Source organism: Anolis carolinensis, chromosome 5, assembly GCF_035594765.1.
Source record: "Anolis carolinensis isolate JA03-04 chromosome 5, rAnoCar3.1.pri, whole genome shotgun sequence".
NCBI classification, from domain to species: Eukaryota; Metazoa; Chordata; class Lepidosauria; order Squamata; family Dactyloidae; genus Anolis; species Anolis carolinensis.
In genome coordinates, this window is record NC_085845.1 from 188,488,854 (window position 1) to 188,509,646 (window position 20,793).

The 20,793-nt window shown below is 39.9% G+C and overlaps 1 protein-coding gene across 1 annotated transcript; it reads right to left on the reverse strand.

Annotated features, from left to right (window-relative positions):
* Positions 1 to 575: 575 nt before the first annotated feature.
* On the reverse strand, positions 576 to 17,042 carry bid (BH3 interacting domain death agonist). Its single transcript, XM_016993618.2, has 6 exons — positions 16,856 to 17,042; positions 5,970 to 6,037; positions 3,649 to 3,850; positions 2,854 to 2,987; positions 2,009 to 2,221; positions 576 to 1,681 (listed from the first exon to the last, which is right to left on the reverse strand). Exons 2-6 carry the CDS (start codon positions 5,979 to 5,981, stop codon positions 1,676 to 1,678), a joined length of 567 nt encoding a protein of 188 aa, XP_016849107.1. The 5' UTR covers positions 5,982 to 6,037; positions 16,856 to 17,042; the 3' UTR covers positions 576 to 1,675.
* Positions 17,043 to 20,793: the final 3,751 nt, after the last annotated feature.

Below are 20,793 nucleotides of genomic sequence, written 5' to 3' on the forward strand. Positions count from 1 at the left end.
AGAGAGCTGATAATTTTTTTGCTGCTTCAAATACGTATAGCCTTTAATACATTAAAAAAGAGCTAAAGATTCAAATTATGTCTTATGGCACAAACATTATTACAAACTTACATTATTCCAGAATTTAGTTAGGCCTAATAATGTGGGAAAGACACACACTGAGCACTACTAATTGAGACCCATTGTCAAATTATTTAATTTTTGATGGAACCTTTGAGAACCATCTAGAACGTTTGGGTTCAGTACCTATGGCTTTGTGGGGTTACTGTGCTTTCAAGTTTTCCGATTTATGGTGAGCTTAAGGAGAATCTAGCTTAAGGAGAATCTATCATTCATCTAGAAGGGATTTGCCCTTGCCTTCCTCACTGGGTTTCCATGGCTGAACAGGGATTTCAATCCTGGTATCCAGAGTTGTATTTCAACACTCAAAGCACTACACCACATTAGCTCTCTCTCATGGAATGGTAATGCCTTTAAAACAGCTGAATTTGAAAGACAAAAAGTGCATGTCAGGATGAGCCCTTCTCCATATCCCACTGTCCAGCCCAATCTAACTTTTATGACAAGCACACATGTTCTTCCAGAGGTTTTCTTTATAGAGTAATAGGAACATTATTTCATGAACCAAATCCCTTAAACAGATGAAACAGAGCACAGTCTTCTCCCATTCAACTTGAAGAGTAATTATTTTCTAACTAAATATAGCATTCAGACAAGAACAAAAACTTTCAGTTTGTTTTCCCTAACATTTGATAACAGCCCTTTCCCAGCCAAGGCCACAGACAGAGTTACAGATGGGCATCGAGCAAACAATACAACGGAGGAGTCAAAAGCATCCATGGATTTTCATTTCCAGACTTCTCTATTGGCTTTAAAAAGATGTACTAGTTGCAAAGGATGGGATAAAGTATTACTTCTGCTTGAAAGACCGAAAGACCTACATCTGGCCCCTGGAGAACACACTCCATGCTCCCTACTTTAAAGCTTACAATTTAGCCAAAAGCAAATAGGAAAACCTGTTTTTAAGAGTTCACAATCAGTAACAGGTAAATTACTTGAACCTGTGACAACCATTTCCCTGTACCTGGGCATAAAATGCATTCATTTCAAGCCAACTTCCAATGAATCTGCAGGGCGAACCTGATCCTTGCAGGTGATCTCGGGGCAGCCACAACATGCGGAGCTTGCACTGCTCTCCAGACAAGCTAAACTTTACAGGCCTTTTCCAAGGTAACTTGCAGAAGTATTTCACTGTACAATTAAAGGTAGTATGAGAGTCAAGTATATCCAGTTGGACTGCAGTCACATTGTTCACATTATTAATCCAAAGTGTTCTGATGAAGTTGATAAACAGCGATCATGTTTACTGTTTCTATTAGTTTCTGCAGCTTATTGCTATAGGACACATCACTTTGCCCCTGAGAACAAGAGTTGATTTGCCATTCTCCTCCTGAGATGGATGTAAAGCAGGATCAAGTGTTTCAGGTACGAAAAAGAATAGGCACATTAAAGTAGGAGGAGTCGGGGAATGCATATGACTTCTACAGATAAAAATCGCAAACACTTCACAATGCCAAGTCCTCTTTAAAAAGACACTTAAAAACATTTCTTATTAAAAAACAAAAAAACCTTTTTTTCCTTTTTTTTGTAGGCGGGTGTATTGTGTTCAATTTGTTCAGCTCTAGGAGATAAAAAGGAAAAAGACAATTATTTAGTCCACCCAAATTATATTAATTCAAAATATAATTCCTCTTTTCCTTTTCTGATATTTCCCCAGACAAAAGTTAACAAAAATGTATTGATCAAGACAAGATACAGACATCTGCACAATCCAAACAACTGAAAAGGTTGTGCATCTACCTGCTAAAATACAGGCTAGTAGTCAAGCCACATGAACACAAATAACCAATCCCTCCAAACTCTTCCTTCAAAACAATGTTAAGGCTATTTCTCTGATCGGGGACAGGGGAGGGGTATATATTAAACATTACATTCTAATTTTAATCACCTCAGGAGCCAGGTTGTTCACATAATCATGGAGGTTCTGGTTGATATAGTTCACAGTTGCATTGAACACTTGCTGTAGAAGAGAAGGCACGCTATTTACTACTTTCTTCGCCAAAGCCATTGATATCACTAACATAGCTTTCTCCTTCTCCATGTCTAAGGGCATTTTTCTCACAAGTTCCTGCACAACGTGAGATATTTGCATCGTCATCACCTGAGGAAACATTAGGAAAACATATTTCTGAAATGTTGCAATTGTGTCACAAATATAACCTGTATTTTCCCCAACCTAAGGTCACAGAGACATGAGAGCCCATGGCAGTTTAACAGCAACAACAAATTTAAAGTGTGGTTTATAATTTTGATCTAGTAATATTAACATAAATACAAAAGATTCAAAAAGCAGAATGACAGCAAAATATTCAAACCTTCAAAGACCAAGTTCCAACCATGAAGCATCCTCACTTCACAGTAGATCAGCAGGTACAAGCACCACCCGGGGATTCAACCTAATTTGGGAAGTATATCTTTCTAATGCAGCATTAAACTAGCATTCATTCAAATAACTAGGAATCTGAAGAACGTAGCGGGAATCCATTTAATGTTGTCTTTGCTGAAGTTCACCCTGAGCCCGGTTGCATTCCTTTCCTGTATCACAACCACACCACCATCTGCCTAAGACACTCAAGGCTCTCCTCTATTGAGCCACTTTCCAGTTGCTGACTACTTTACAGTCCTTATAGATTCCCTTCTGCCTTGCATTGGGAGAGGATGTGGGGTGTCACTGTTAGGGAGTTTCATTGTGTTTTGACCTTAAACAGTGGTTTACAAATCTTCCTCCCTCACCTCTTTGGACATGTTCTCTCTCCTAAAATGCTGTGCCAGATTCTGTATGACTGATGTCTCAATCTCAGCAGTCAGCTTATCCCCGATTTCAGCCAGCTGAGCTCCGATAATCCGGAAAATTTCTTCATCAGGCACTGCACCAGAATACACGATTGGAGAAAAGAGGGTTAAAGGAGAATGAAAGCCTCTCTTTCCCTTCCCTTCCGAAAAGGACAAAGCCAGCATGGGGATGCATGTCCAAGAAGGGAGCCACATAAGATATGTTAGAGATCCTGAGGGTGGCATGGTCAGGACAATTGTTTAGGACCAGTGTTTTGCTCAGACTCCATTTCTCAATCTAGTGTACCTCAGCCAGTTGTGAGGAAAGTATGGGTACAGAGATGGGAGAAAGAGAAAACCAGGTATCATCACTTAACAAGAATGATGGGATGACAGTATAGTAACAGTAAGTAACTAAATCTCCCCTCACCCCCAACTAATGAAAAACAAAGCCTTCCCCAAATAAATACTGCATCCTTTGTTTTTCTGTAATGTCACAGATGTTCACTGAGGTTAAACTCTTCAGAATAATGTAAAATTGCATACTAGCTCATCCTTGTGCTAGAAAAGCATTACCTGCCAGACATACAATAATGCATGTTTTCGCCATACACCCCCCCCCCCCCCATACATTAGCATCACTGGGTGCACCTTCTCAGGGCTCCCTCTATGAGGAAAGAAAGCCAATTTTCTTCTGCTGGAGGACCCAGGACTGCCTTCAAAGCTGCAGGGTGGAAGACTAAAGTCGATATTTACCTTCCTCTCTGGCCTGGAATCTCCCACATCTATTCCCATCTGTCTGAAGTTCGTCATCATCATCATCATCACTTATTCTGGAAACCAATAACTCATTTTTCAAACAATTAAGGTCTGAAACAAAGGTGCAGTCCCTGGAGTGCTGCAGGAAGGAGTAGAGAAGGACGGAAGTAGATGTATCCGGCCAGTCGTTCCTTTCAACCTGAGTGAAGTAGGGACACACATTTTTAAAAAGTCAGAACAAATTTGGAATTCTGGCAACAAAGGAAACATAAGCATGTATTGCTAGGAAACGGTTACTGAATCAATTGTAAAAGGGAACAACTTAATTTAAATAGCATGTCTACTACTCTTTTGTTAGAAAGCAATTTCTACATGCTCCCAGTCCTTTTACTTCTTATCCTCTTTTTAGCTGGATTTTTTTTAGCAGTATTGGCACTGGTACTGGGGCCCCTGGTGGCACAGTGCGTTAAAGCGCTGAGCTGCTGAACTTGCAGATCAAAAGGTGCCAAGTTCAAATCCCGGGAGCGGAATGAGGGCCCGCTGTTAGCCCCAACTCCTGCCAACATAGCAGTTCCAAAACATGCATCATCATCATCATCATTTAATTACTTATTAATCGCCCTCCATCCACGATGCTCTAGGCGATTTACAAGATAAAATTGTAAAGGATAAAAATACATACATACAAATATTGATTAAAAAATTAAAATAGATTAAAAGCTCTAGTAAAGAGCCAGGTCTTGAGTGCTAGGGTAAAAGGCCCTAACTCACGCATGGCTCTCATATAGGGCGGCAAGGCATTCCATAAGGCAGGGGCAGAAACAGAAAAAGCTCTGCGCCTGGTCCTCTCCAAGTGCACTTCTCTAGGACCTGGTACATAGAGTAAGTCTCGTTGGGATGGTCGTTGTGACCTCCGATGATGGGAAAAGGAGAGACGGTCCCTAAGATACGATGGGCCCTGGCCGTAAAGAGTTTTAAAAGTCAGAACTAGCATTTTATATAGACCACGGTAATCAGTTGGAAGCCAATGCAGATGCTGCAGCACTGGTGTTATGTGGCATTTCATGGGTGTTCTTGTGAGTAGCCTGGCTGCCGCATTCTGAACAATACGGAGCTTTCGGGTCGTGGACATCGGAAGCCCAACATACAGGGCGTTGCAATAGTCCAGCCTAGACGTGACCGTGGCATGGATGACTGTTGCCAGAGCCTCAACAGAGAGATAGGGTGCCAGTTGCCTCGCTTGTCGTAGGTGGTAAAAGGCCTGTTTGCTGGCAGCAGCGACCTGAGCTTCCATTGTCAGCTGCGAATCTAAAACGACACCCAGGATCTTAACGGTGGGCGAAGGAGATAGGGCAGCACCATCGAAGGTGGGTAGCAAGTGGGTCAGACCAGTCGAGCGGCCATGCCAGAGAATCTCAGTCTTCGCCGGGTTCACCTTCAGTCTACTAGCACGTAGCCAGTTCGACAGAGCCTCCAGACATAAGGTGAAATTGTCTGGTATTGACGTTGCTCCAGGCTCCAAGCGCAGAAGGAGTTGGGTGTCGTCCGCATATTGATAGCAGTCTAGGCCGAAACTCCGAACCAAACTAGCAAGGGGTCTAACGTAGATGTTGAAGAGAAGAAGGGAGAGAATTGCATCTTACCACCCCAGGGGAAGATAACGGCGCTCCATGCAGTCATGCCGGCCACATGACCTTGGAGGTGTCTACGGACAATGCTGGCTCTTCGGCTTAGAAATGGAAATGAGCACCAACCCCCAGAGTCGGTCACGATTGGACTTAACGTCAGGGGAAAACCTTTACCTTTACTTTATTGGCACTGGGAAGATGGTAAAGGGGAGCTGGAAAAACAGTCCTTCAGTGCAGGACTGCAGCAGTGTATCTGTAGTAAACACTCTAGTAAAACTTGTACTAGGAAAGAAAAGGATTCTGTTGTAGCCAATGCCTGCCTACAACAGGCTGAGCGTACACAAACACCAAAGCTGAGAGGAAAGCAGAGAAGCTCACCAAATCCCCACCCACCATGTAAAAAAAAACAACAAAAAACCAAGACTATAAGTCTGGCTACCCAAATGGAATCATAAGAAAAATAGAGGGTAGTGGAGGTAAAAGTTATCCCTGGGTGCATTTTGGAAGCAGCCTTCAAGTGGTCTCTGAAAAGCTCAAAATGCTTTGTTTACTTAGGAAAACTCATCTGACCTGATTGTTACTTTTTTTTTTTGGTTAAACATCAACAAAAGATGTTTCAAATGAATTAGACATGAATTAGACATGACTTTAAAAGATAAATGCAGCACATATTTGAAAATAAGGCACCACCTGATTCATCATAGCGGTTGAAAGGCAACTGGATTATCTTTTATCTTCACAGAGTATAGGTCGTCTACCTGTAAAAGAATTACAAATGTTATAACAAAAGTTATAACAAAATAAAGAATCCAAAAACCATGGATACCTTTATTGGACCAACTAAAGCACAAAATATCATGCAAGCTACGATGGCTTTTTTATCTGACAAAGATATTTAAAATCATACTACAAAAGAAAGATGACCTCTAACACTAACTAAAATCCATTTCAGAAAATTGTAACATCCCAAAAGTTCTAAAGAAGCCATTACAGGGGGAAAAAACAAAAAAAAATATCAATCAATGCAAATATATGCAGGCAGGTTGCCCAAGCTTGGGAGTTCAACAGGCCTGAAGCTCCCTCTACAGGAATGGATTAATGTTTTGCTTTAGCAAAGTTAAAAAAATGTTTTACAACAGGGCAGAATAGTGTGGCATAAGAGAAGAGGATGAATACATGTAATTTCCCAAAATGTTGTATTTAAATTTTGCCTGATATCAGATTCTATGCTGTAGTAAATATTTTGGAGAAACAAAAACAAAGAGGAACAACAAAATCAAAAGAGCAGAATAAAAAAACTGCTACTGCATTTTTCAGTGAAAAATCAAATGCTTTGTTTTCTAAATTTAACTACTTGATTATTAACAACAATATTCACACCTGCAAAAACTACACTTGGATCCATGCATGCATAAATATCTCTCTTTGACTCTGGGAGCTGGATATGGCCCATGGGCTGCACTTTACCCACTTCTGGTAAAAAAATAATAATACTGAGATATGTAGATAATTCATGGACAAGCAAATTCTCCATTGTAGTGGAGAAATACCTAAATACCCTAAAGGTATCCATCTGATCTTAGAAGTTAAGCAGGAATGGGAGACTCCCAGTGAATATACTAGGTGCTGTAGAAAATATTTCAGAAGAAGAAACTGGCAAAACTACCTCTGAGGATTCCTTGCCTAGGAATGACTTATGAAATCTGCTCTTGGAGGCACGTGCTAAACAATTTGTCCATGGTCAACCAGTTTGGTTAACTGCACTGGCCAAAAACTCATTCGCAACTGAAAGCTAACCAAAGGATGGAAGATAGCAAATTATTTTGAACAAACATAGCTTAATTTTATTGTATACCTAATAAGAATATGCAATATATAAGGATATCCATGGGAGCCTCCTCATGAGATTCTGGCATTATCCTTTTTGAAAGAGGACGTGTAGTTTGTTGCTAAAGTCGGACATGGTTAAGTGACGTTCTTTAAACTTTTTTTCTGTTAGGGATTCTATTGTTAAATCAATATGGCTACTTTTTGTCATGTACACTAAAAGAAAATTCTGAATAGTCATTTAAAAAAGAATGCCATAAGTTGATAGGCAACTTGAAAGCACACTCAGTGGCGACACTGCCTGTTCAAGACCTAAGATGCTATTAATTTATCTGAAAATATATACTGTATATATTTTATACAGAAAAAATGTTTTCTGATGCCCTGGAGACTAGGATGCAGAACATGAAACTACAGGAAAGGAGATTCCACCTGAGAGAGTGGGCTTATTAACAAAAGACTCTTCCCATAAATGTATATCAAAAAATCTTATCAGCAGCAGCACAATCCAGCACCAGTAGCCAAAAGTGATAGAAAGGACAAAAACACACAGACCAGTGTTATCTCTTCCTTAGGGAAGAGATAACACTGTAACACTGTATATTTCTTTATAGCAAAATAATATGGTTACACTATTTACAAAAACAAGGTTTCCATTAATGAAGATAAAGTTCTTTATACTTCCATCTTTGCTTCCATGCTGGGCTTCTTTCTCACCAAAGCTTCTCACACAGGAGCCTCACACACAAAGCTTTACACACCAGACCTTCTCACACATGAGGCCTTTCTCACACTGAGGTTTCCTGACACTAGGCCTTCTTCACACTGAGGCATTCTCACTCTTCAGGATGACACTAGCTTTGGCCCACTAACTCTAACAGACTTGGGCCTACTCACTCTCCTTGGGCCTACTCACTCTCCTCTCCACTAGCTTATTTAACTCTTTCAGTACTTGACTCACATTTTTTGTAATTAAAAAAACCGGGTTAATTTTTAATATTTCTGACAAACATTAGGAAGAACTTCCTCACTGTGAGAGCTGTTCAGCAGTGGAACTCTCTGCTCCGGAGTGGAGTGGAGGCTCCTTCTTTGGTGGTTTTAAACAGAGGCTGGACGGCCATCTGTCGGGGGTGCTTTGAATGTGATTTTCCTCCTTCTTGGCAGGGGGTTGGACTGGATGGCCCACAGGGTCTCTTCCAATTCTATGATTCTATGAAACTTATTATTATGTGCTCACTACAGTACAAAGAACTGATAAGAAACAATAACAGGAAAATAGGATGAAGAGAGAAGGCAGTACAATTATTGAGTGGTTATGTGCTGCCAACTTTTGGCAAGCCTAAGGAAGAAGACCTATCACAGCGTTTTCAGGGCTGTGTGTGTGACTTGCCCAGGTCATCCAGTGGCTGAGCAGACATTCAAACCCTGGTCTACAGAAGTGTTGTCCAACCTCAAACCAGTAGTTGAAATCTTCATGAGATACTACTGTAGGGGAAGGTAAAGATAAGGTTTCACTTTCAAGATGGAAGGAAATTAAGTTTTCTTGTCATTCATACTATGTGTGCAAGGGAGTTTTTAAACCTAAGTCCCCCAGGAAATCAACTAATATTCTTAGGTTGCCTGCTGAGGAAAGAGGAGTTTTTAAGTGAGCAAGATGTTGCGCTGTCATTTCGGAATAATGAAAGCCTTGGCATGTAGATACATGAAATATTTTTCAGAAAAAGCCAAAGACTAGATGGGAAGCTTTTAGCTACCTTGCACTTTCTTCTCTCCAAAAGACATTTCAAGTGGAAGATCACCAGTTACCACCATGCTCTGCTGGTTAAAAAAACACCTGAAACTTTAAGAAGTCAGGTAGGACTTTGCTACTAAAAGATGTGGCAACGCTTCCAGCATGGAATCCCTTAAAAAGAGATCAGACAAATTTATAGGAGATATGTCATCAGCTACAATTTCAGTATATGGTAGAGTGAAGAAAGCTGACAGGTAGAAAATCAATTCATTAGATGTTTAATTGCAATTTAGGAAGAAGTATTTAGAATTCTCAGACAGAGAGCTCTAGTGCCTCATCAAACTACAAATCCCAGGAGGCGCTTCTGGTGTGAGAGAATTGGCCGTCTACAGAGATGTTGCCCAGGGGACACCTGGATGTGTTATCATACTGCTGGGAGGCTTCTCTCATGTTCCCGCAAGCTAGAGCTGACAAATAAGAGCTCACCCTGTCTCACGGATTCTAACTGGCTACCTTCAGGTCAGCAACTCAACCTTCAGGTCAGCAGTCCAGCCAGCACAAAGGTTTAACCCGTTGCGCCACCTTATAGAAATCCAAGTAAGCTTACCATAATTCAGAAATAGATTTACATCTGGACAGCATGCTGTAGTGATTAGAGTACTGGACTAGAATTGAGGAGACCTTGATCCAAATTCCTGCTCAGTCATGAAGATCACTAACCTCAGCTATTGTAAAGATAAAATGCAAGCTCAATCTGTACATTGCTCCTGTGCACCTTTACGGAAGAGTGAGATAAAAGTGTAAAATATATTAAAATAATGGGTTTTTTATTTTTAATGAAATCTTAAGGGAGAAATCATTTGTGAGTCACAAGGACTCAGTTTTATAGTAGCATAAGACAAAATGTAGTTAAAGCAAGTCTCTCTTCAGACAGACTTAGAGAGTGTGAGCAGCTAAGAATTCAAACTGGGAACTCCCTGGTTTGAATCACATCTCAACCATTAACTCCCTGGTGGCTCTGAAAAAGTTACACTCCCAGTCTCAACCCTCACATCTGAAATACAGGAATAAAACCATAGCTTGTAGGTTAATGAAAAAAATGTATTATATACTATCAGTGTTTTATAAACACAAAGCATTGTACAAGGGGCTGACAATCTGGGAAGTAAAGATTCACTAGAAAGTTGTTAATAAACAGAAGCAGTCTTGAGACACAAATTACCTTGCTGTCTGTCCTACTACCTACTTACTATCCCCATGTTTCACAGATCTACAAGTGTATGCAATTCACTATTGCACAATTATTCATCAAATAGTGCATAGAATTATAAATATGTAACCTCCAAAGGATTGTTTACTTACAATATTTCCTGTTCACTTTATTGCTGCTACTCAACAGATGTAAGAGCTATACAAATGCTTTTGCCAGGATTATACTTCCCAATTCTCAAATGAGGCTTGCACCGTATGTATCACCACCACTTGAGGTGAGTGAGCATGCAGACTGCTTATTGCGAGGAATCAAAATATAGAAGCTCTTCTTTCTTGGTCTTCACATGCTCTGTGAAACTTTCAGAAAAACTTTAGGGGTCAGGTGTTAAAGAATCTGAGCCTGCTGGGATTTTCTTACTCCTTTTACTGGTCAGTTATAAGTATTAATTTTAAACATGTGTCTTGTGTTACCTTTATTTTTTATCTTTTCTATATTTTTATATTTTTCTTTGTATTTTAATATATGTATTTTGTAGAAATATGTTTTAATATGTGTCTTTCATATAATGATTGTGTTTTTAGCTATGTTATAATCCGCCTCAAATTGGCCATGTTATTACGACAGATGACACTATAGGCTATTGGGCGCTGTTCTGAGTTCACATTGTTGTTTTATATACTAGTGGTTTTATTTTGTATTGTACTGTGAGTTTATTTTATGTATTATTTTAGGCACCTTGTGCTATATGTAAACCACCCCGAGTCCCTTCGGGGAGATGGAGGCGAGGTACAAAAAAAAAGTTATTAAGCCATGACAGAAGGCGGGTAAGAAATAAAATTATTATTACAGTAGAGTCTCACTTATCCAAGACTCGCTTATCCAAGGTTCTGGATTATCCAACGCATTTTTGTAGTCAATATTTTCAATACATTGTGATATTTTGGTGCTAAATTTGTAAATACAGTAATTACTACATAACATTACTGCGTATTGAACTACTCTTTCTGTCAAATTTGTTGTATAACATGATGTTTTGGTGCTTAATTTGTAAAATCATAAACTAATTTGATGTTTAATAGGCTTTTCCTTAATCCCTCCTTATTATCCAAGATATTCGCTTATCCAAGTTTCTGCCGGCCCGTTTAGCTTGGATAAGTGAGACTCTACTGTATTATTATAATTATTATTATTGCCACTGTTGTTTTGGGGTCTTATTACTTATTTTAACTTCTGTTACTGTATTGTAATTATATTGATTTTTGTTGCTGTTAGCTGCCTTAAATGATATCTTCATATATCTGAAAACAAGCTGTATCTAGAAGCCAGGGTTACTTTACAATGATCCTTAACCATTTTCATGTTGATATTTTTTATCTTCCTGCCATGATCTATTGTCATTGTTCTATTTAAGTGTTTACAAGCCCCCTTAAAACTCACGTATGAGAAATGTTTTAGCCATGATACATTTTAAAAATAATTTAAGTAGAGTTATCTACAAAATACCATCACCACATACCACAGAATAATAGTCACAGCTCAGAAGACATATACGTTTGGCTCAACAAATAACTCAAGCATCAAAGGTCAGATTTATTAAGAAGTCAACAACACACCTGCAAAAGCAACATTTGCCAGTTCAGGAATCAAAAGTAAACCCTCATAATAAACTCTCAGCTGGATTTTCTCAACCTACATGATAAACAGACTAACAGCAGTTTGAATGACAAATTTTAAAACTCCATTCTATGTCTGTTTTGTGTATTTTAATATGTATTTTATGAAAATTTTTTAATATGTTATTCTGATCATATGATCATGTGTTCTGATTACCGTATCTACTCTTTTTATGGCTGAAAAAGCCCCCCTTGTCTTACACTCGAGTGAGAGTCCTGGCTGGCCTATATTTGGGTCGGCTTACACTTGAGTGTATAGGTAATCAGAATTTGACAGTCTTATCTTAAATTACAGTTTTATGTAAATATTCAAAAACATTTAACATACTGATACCTAAATTAATGTAATTTTATTGGTATCTATTTCTATTTTTGAAACTTATCAATAGCTGCTTCATTTCCCACCCTTGTCTTATACTCGAGTCATTAAAATTTTCCAGGTTTTTCTGGTAAAATTAGGTGCCTTGGCTTATATTCGGGTCAGCTTATACTCGAATGTATTTTGTATGTGTTTTAGCAATGTTGCAAATGGCCTCGAGCCGTGAAGAGAGGTGGGTAAGAATTATTATTATTATTATTATTATTAATATTATTATTATTAACAGCTAGCTGCAAGAAACAGAAGTCTAAGAGATTTTTTCAAACAATTCAGTGCTGTTAAACACCTACTTAGAAATGCATAATGTGGCGGTGAGGGGATCCTCAATGCTCAAAAACGTTCTGGACAAATGGCAAATATTGTTTCATTATGGTTTCAATATTTTCCAAAATTTCACATCTGTAAAGATACACAAAGTGGCACCAAGTGTTGCTTGAAATTATCAAATTGATAAATCCCCTGAAGTGACTTACTACCAAAATTTCGCTAACTACCTCATGCAGTAAATACTAACTTTACATGCTGCTAAAATTAGTACCTACGGCATGAGGTAATTAGCAGAAAGCTGCTCCCCTACACAAGTAAAATGACAGAAAAAAACAAACACTGGACAGGAAGAAAAACAAAGAATATAAAAGCTGTTTAATAGAATTTAAAATTCGATTCATTCTTAGAATCTAGATAACAAGTTTTCCAAAACCCAATTAATAGAACAATCATATACAAAAGCAACATACCCAAGGAGTGCAAAACCTAAAAAAAACACTCAATATTCAAACGTAACAAAAATTAATGCAGTGCAACCAGTATTTCTAGTTTCATTCATCCATATCTGACCAAAAAATTAATCTCTAGGCATTTTGTCCAGATCTTCCAGTACACCTCTGATATTTTCAGGCTGGAAGTCCCCCATTTCAATGGGGTGTGCAGATACCTGCTATGTTGGGTATCTACACAAAGTCCAAGGATATATCTCCTTGGAAGGGAGGGGGGTTGTACTGTAATTTATTTGCATTTAAAATATCCCTCAAAGAATTGGGATGGAGTAGACACACACATTAATGTGTGTTTAGCCAGAATACTTCCTGACCCAGGTCAAATGATGAATCATGTCTATCCTCACCCAAACCAATCCCCTGGTTACAAGAAATGCATGCCTTCAATTAAAGGGGAAATATGAGGCTTCACTAACCTTATTAAGGACACAGCCCAAAGGCACCAAAGACATATTTTTAATTATTCTTTTAATAATATCATAGCATCACCAAAATAACATTCATTTTACAAGCTGAACAACCTCAGACACAAAAAGACGTGAGTTTTACTGCTGCAGAGCACCTCTTTTCCCCATCACTAAGGCTTCTAATATGGGTTAGGAAGGCAGCACTATATGACACGAGATAAAAGGAAGATTTGGCACAGAAAAAAAAAAAATCTCTATCCTTCCCCTCAAACTTGGCAGGACTTAATCTACATTTTACATATGAGTCTGAACATGCTGTCATACCCAGGTAGTAGGAAGAAATGTCATTAAAATGAAGCTAAAAAGACAAAAGCAGGGTTGACGCAGAAAAAAATAGCATTTTCCAGAGAAACTTTAATTTTGCAGATAGTACAGTACTGTGTTTGAGAACACTATTGTGTTGTGAAAAACTCCCTTTCACATGCTTGTATGCAAAACACAGAACAGAGAGGTGTACTACACTTTCCAGTATTGAACCTCACTTCAAAATTCCATCCATGTTATCTTTCATAGTAAAAGATGTGTGATACATGAGTAAAATTTACAGCAACCCTAAGAACAACATTCCTCCAAGATCTCCCGATTGCAACTTTGACCGGCAACTTCGATCAGCCCTCAGTACCAGAGTTTTGGAGTTGTGTGTCCTCTCTACTGGGATTAACTGGGATGTGGATTAGGGTCTTCTCGGTGGTTGCCCCTAGGTTCTGCAAATCCAGGAAGCCCAGAATGGCAGCTGTGAATGACCGGATGAGGACCAACAAACTGAGGCTTAATCCAGACAAGACAGAAGTCCTCCTGGTCAGTCGCAAGGCCGATCAGGGTTTAAGGAGGCAACCTGCGCTCTACCTGTGAGGACACAGGTCCTTAGTCTGGGTGTTCTCTGGGATTCATCGCTGACATTTGAAGCTCAGGTGTCAGCAGTAGCTGGGAAGGCCTTTGCACAGCTGCGGCTGTATCTTGAAAAGCCTGACTTGGCCAGGGTGGTCCATGCCTCAGTTACATCTAGAATGGACTACTGCAATGCACTCTACATGGGACTGTCTTTGAAGACGGTCCGGAAGTTGCACTTTGTGCAAAGATCGGCAGCCAGATTACTAACTGGTGCTAGCTATAGGAAGCATACTACAACCCTATTAAAGCAGCTCCACTGGCTGCCGACAAACTTCCGGGCCCAATTCAAAGTACAGGTTATTACCTATAAAGCTCTATATGCTTCGGCTCCAACCTATCTTCATGACCGCATCTCCTTCTATGAACCCGTGTGGGCTCTGAGATCTGCCAGGAAAACCCTTCTCTCGGTCTCACCTCCGTCCCAAGTGCGGTTGGTGGTGATGAGAGAGAGGGCCTTCTCGGTGGTGGCCCCCCAGCTCTGGAATTCCCTCCCTAGAGAGATTAGGCTAGCTCCCACTCTTCCAAGTTTTTCAGTCTAATCTGAAAACATGGCTTTTTAAAGAGACCTTTGACCTTGATTAGAATTTTAGTGATTAGACTCAATTACTTAGTGATTGCTTCACTTCGGCATCTTGGATTGATACTTGAAGATAGCCATTTTTATCCGCAGGTACTGCTGCGTTTTATAGAATTTTAAATCTTATGTGACATTTTCGGTGAAATTGTTGTGTAAATTTATGTTGTGTATTCTATGTGCGGATCAAAAGGTCGCAGATTCGAATCTGGGGAGCGGAATGAGCTCCCACTGTTAGCCCCAGCTTCTCCCAACCTAGCAGTTCGAAAACATGCAAATGTGAGTAGATCAATAGGTACCGCTCCAGCAGGAAGATAACGGCGCTTCATGCAGTCATGCGGCCACATGACCTTGGAGGTGTCTACGGACAATGCCGGCTCTTCAGCTTAGAAATGGAGATGAGCACCAACCCCCAGAGTCAGACATGACTGGACTTAACGTCAGGGGAAACCTTTACCTTTACCTATTCTATGTGTGCAGCACTTTGGAGGTATTTTATGAGCCCCCCCCCCGAGTCCCTTCGGGGAGATGGTGGTAGAATATAAAGTTTTATTTTATTATTATTATTATTGGCTCTGTTGGCCAAGGCTTATGTGAGTTCAGCATCCCATCAACATCTAAAAACCACACATCCCCCCCCCCCCCCCCCGATATACATGAATCCTGAATCACTACTGAGAGCCAGACAAATGCAGACAGAAAGCAACAGCGGTGGAGCCCAGCTCTTTACAGACACTTCTTCCATGCGAAGGGGAACAAAACCACAACAATTCAAAGAATGTTGCCCATTTATTTGTGTTCTCTAAACAGGCAATATTAGGAGAGAAATGGGAGAACGGTGTCCTTAAATGCAGCTCTGAACTATCTGCAAGCATTCATTCACTCGGCAAACCACTCATGATGCAATCAGTTAGCTAAGGGGTTAGTTAGCAAGTAACATTAAAAACAAAAAATTGGGTAATAGGTTTTATCTAGCCACCAAAATGGTATTAAAAGGACAAGTGGTCAAATCTTTTGGATCCTCCAAAGGCAACCAGAAATACAGGAATGCATTCTAGTGCTTGGCTTCAAATATGCTTTCAAGAACTGATTGCCATGCATTATTTTGTAAATTTTGTATCAGGCATGGGAAAACCTTGGCCCTCCAGGCATTTTGGACTTCAACTCCCACAATTCCTAACAGTCTACCGGCTGTTAGGAATTGTGGGAGTTGAAGTCCAAAATGCCTGGAGGGCCTACGTTTGTCCATGCCTGTTTATATGCTACCTAAAGCACTGAAAATGTTTTAATTCTATGTGTTTAATTTTTTTTTTTGCAAAATAAATGCCACATAGGCAGGCACTCCTGTTTTTCTGTATGCTTTTTGTGTATGTGTGTGTATATACATAGACAGACAGCTCTCTGCAATCAAAACTTTCATTCTATCTATCCCAAAGGTTGCTGTGAGTTTTCCAGGCTGTATGGCCATGCTCCAGAAGCATTCTTTCCTGACGTTTCGCCCACATCTAAGGTAGGCATCCTCAGAGGTTGTGAGGTTTGTTGGAAAGAGAGAGCTCTCGGGGAGAGCGCGGATGAGCTCTCTCTATTAGCTCCAGCTCCATGCGGGGACATGAGAGAAGCCTCCCACAAGGATGGTAAAACATCAAAACACCCTGGACAACGTCCTTGCAGACGGCCAATTCTCTCACTCCAGAAGCAACTCCGGTTGCTCCTGACACGAAAAGAAAAAACTATGCCAATAATATAATATTGTATGTAAATTTAATTTGTAAGCCGCTCTGAGTCCCCTTCGGGGTGAGAAGGGCGGCATATAAATATAGAAAATAAATGAATAAAAAGGCACAAAAAGGGAAAACGCGCCTTTTTCATCCCCGCCCAAACCAAGGACAGAATAACAGAAGGCAAATGAACTCCAAAGACACACAAACTCTGCTAAATTCCAACGCAGCATTGATGCACTTTGGCACCACCTGAAAACTAAAGCAAAATCGCAACATTCACACAAAACAAGGGACTGAAACAACAGTTCCCAGAATGCACTTACTATATTTGAAGGAGATAAACAAGCCCGAGTGTCCTCTTCGGCGTCTGCCCCTCTCTCTCTGTGTCTTTCTTTCTCCCTCCAGGCGGATTCAGCTCAACGCGCTTTGACTTCACTTCCTTCGGCTTTGCCTTCCTCGCCAGCTCCGCCTCGCAGAGGGAGGGCCGCCCGCTTTTAGAGCCAAGCACTGCCCTTCGCGCTCACGAGCTCTCCCGGCTGTTGGGAATTGTGGGAGTTGAAGTCCAAGCGCCTAGAGTCATAGAGACTTTACTTTTGACCTGCATGAGGTCTCCTTCCACCAAATGGGCGTGGCCTCTCTGGGGAAGAGACCTGGGAATTTCCCCAGTGACGCCAGGGAAACCCTTCTTTCTATTCCTTTATGCTCCACTGAAGCTCAGGGAGGAGGAAATATATATATATTTAGATAATAAAGCAGTTGAGGTACTTTCCGATCTGAATCACTGTCTCTTATATAGCTCTGGTGCTGCTGCTGCTGTTACTTACTGAGATAGGTGATCCCTCTTTGTCCCAGTGTGACGGCCTTCCAGGTGTAGAGTCTTGGCAGTGGTTTCCAGGTGGAAAGCAGTCCCAGTCAGGGTTGGCTTGACCCACCTTCCTCTTGGCACGTTTTTCCCTTTCGCCCTCCATTCTGTTGCGGATTGTAGGTGGTAGATAGAAGCTCTTACACTTACAATACAGTAGAGTCTCACTTATCCAAGCTAAACGGGCCAGCAGAAGCTTGGATAAGCGAATATCTTGGATAATAAGGAGGGATTAAGGAAAAGCCTATTAAACATCAAATTAGGTTATGATTTTACAAATTAAGCACCAAAACTTCATGTTATAAAACAAATTTGACACAAAAAGCAATCCAATACACAGTAACGTTATGTAGTAATTACTGTATTTACAAATTTATCACCAAATATCACGATATATTGAAAACATTAACTACAAAAATGGCTTGGATTATCCAGAGGCTTGGATAAGCGAGGCTTGGATAAGTGAGACTCTACTGTATTTTGGTGCCCCTATATCATGCTTATTTTGCTTACTGGGCAATCCTACTGTGCACACTCATCTGAAAACTCTGAAAACAGAGGAGTTCCAGACATGAATCAACCAGAGGCAGCTAACGACTCTGAACAAAGGATGCCCCCAGGCAGGAAGCCAGGAGATTAAGCTATTCAATGCTAATTTAGGTGATTAACTACAACATTCACACAGGCCTCCAACTGACAAGTTCTTCTCTCACCCTGGACTTTCCACAGATGGACTTTCCACAGGGCTCGGGCTGTGGCTCAGGCTGGAGAGCAAGCAAGAAAAAGCAATCCAATACGCAGTAATGTTATGTAGTAATTACTGTATTTACAAATTTAGCACCAAAATATCACAATGTATTGAAAATATTGACTACAAAAATGTGTTGGATAATCCAGAACGTTGGATAAGCGAGTGTTGGATAAGTGAGACTCTACTGTATAACAATATAGGTAAAAAAATATTAAAAGGTTGATCTCCCTTTTCTGCCCTATGTCCTATGAATGGTCGATGCACCGTGACATGACAGTTTAAGAAGAAGTTTGTTCAGCATTGAGTTTGTTTTGTGTGCATACTTGAACAAATTCATTTACTAGAAATGTAATGCTGTATTCTGCACACTCATCCATTTCAGAAATTTCCCAACAATAGTCTTAGCTTCCTGTTTCCTGCTAATAGAAAGTGAAACCAACAGCGGTTCTGTTTGCCACATGACGTACACATTGAACCTTACCCTCATTGTTCCTCAATAGATTTTAAATATATAAATGTATGTGTTTGTGCATACATATCTTTGTAGGTTGATTCGGAGGTAGCCAGTGTTCCAATGCCAACCAAGAAGCTACATGATTCAGTAGGAATTGGAACTCGGGTCCATTCGACAATGTAATCCTGGGATGGGGAATCTTTTTTTAGTCCAAGGGACAGACTGACTAAACACATCAACACTCTGTTTCTTGGAAGACTTCCACGTCATTTAACAACTACATGAGAAATCAGATAATTTTTTTGGACCTTGTAACTATCAAGGAAACAATGCAAGACCTTATACTTTCCTCTTAATACTGTATGTAGGTAAGACTTCTGGGTGGTATATCTAAGAGTCAAAGTTATCAACTATATGCGGACAATGAGTTTAAAATGTAATTTTAATTGTATTAATTGTAATTGTATTTTAACTTTATATCCATCCACCAATATTTAATTATTATTTTTAATATTGTGTTTGTGGGGTAGTTAGCTGACTTGAGTCCCTATCGGGAGAAATGATGTATCGGCATCGAATTGTTGCCAATTGTACGCCGCCCTGAGTCCCTCCGGGTGAGAAGGGCGGGATAGAAATATTTGAAATAAATAAATAAATAAATGTGATATATAAATAAAGTTAATCATAATAACAACAGCATACAATAATATAATAGTACAGCACAACCCTTTATCTGCAGGACCAATATCTGCAGTTTCATTTTTCCAAGTATGACAACATGTATCTTCTCTAGGTATTTTCTAGGTTCTTCAGTGTGAATCTGTGGTAATCTTAAGGCATAAATTCTTAATTTTAGTAAGTTTAATTGTTATAGGGAGTTTGTATACCCACACAAATTCCAAAAATGTTTCTCCTGTGGATACTGGGGTCATGCCGTATTTCAATTAAGTATGCTTATCTGACAAAAGTTATATATATATATAAATGTATTTATTTATTAGCGACATTTATATCCTGCCCTTCTCACCCCGAAGGGAACTCAGGGCGGTTTACAAGTATATATACATACAATATATTATATATATATATATATATATATATATATATATATATATATATATCAAACAAGCTGGAGAGACATAACTCTATCCTGATTCTTACTGTCTGAGGATAAAAATTTCGTATTTGCTTATCTAATCTATTTATTTATTTATTTTATTTCCAACATTTATATCCCGCCCTTCTCACCCGAAGGGACTCAGGGCGGCGTACAAAATTGGCAACAATTCGATGCCTATACATAATTAAAACAGCTATAAAAAACCAATAAAACAATTAAAACAATATAAAAAATATAAAAACATATGATTACAATCCATTCCTCCAAAATCCTCGTGCTGTAGCCGTAAATCAGTCCGGGTCGTCATTATCGTTTAATCTTCAAAAGCCTGGGCACATAGCCATGTTTTCAGGGCTTTTCTAAAACTCAAAAGGGTTGGGGCTTGCCGTATTTCTCTGGGGAGGGTGTTCCACAGCCGGGGAGCCACCACCGAGAAGGCCCTGTCCCTCGTCCCCACCAGCCGTGCCTGTGAGGCAGGCGGGACCGAGAGCAGGGCCTCTCCAGATGACCTTAGGGATCTTCCTGGCTCATAGGAGGAGATACGTTCGGACAAGTAGATTGGGCCAGAATCTAGGATTGCTTAATAGCCTAATGTCCAAACATTAGCAGCAGGGCAGGCATTGTTGTCACAGCTGGCTAGGTAGACCGACCTTGATAATCATATTATGTCCTTTCTAATCTCCTCCTTTTTGTGGTTCTCCAACAGATATCTGAGCCCTGCTCCTTTTGTAATCACTCTACCAGTTGGATTGCAGTCTGTGAAATCCTCCTTTCTGTGATTTCTCTTCTCTTTTCTTTATATATATATCTAAAAATATACCTTTTAGTTGCATTTAACCACCTGGGTTATTTGGCTCTGTTCCTGGACATTGTTTATTGGTATTCTCCAAAGGTTGGCTGAACGCCCAGACCCTTATCAGGCACTGCACAAGTGGCATATTATAAACATGGTCTACTCGGTACAGATTTAGCAATATTAACCAATGAGAGCAAAATCTCCTTACATTTGAGGTCTCAAACTATTTTGCCTCAACTCCCATGATCTTGCCCTACTAGCTATGCTGACTTGGACTG

What these genes read in the sequence shown, in the direction of transcription:
- bid (XM_016993618.2), bottom strand. An exon ending in ATTCCAGGCCAGAGAGGAAG is followed by an intron (nt 2,988 to 3,648) that starts GTAAATATCGAC and finishes ATTCTGGTGCAG; the next exon opens with TGCCTGATGAAGAAATTTTC. An exon ending in GAGAGAACATGTCCAAAGAG is followed by an intron (nt 2,222 to 2,853) that starts GTGAGGGAGGAA and finishes ATGTTTCCTCAG; the next exon opens with GTGATGACGATGCAAATATC.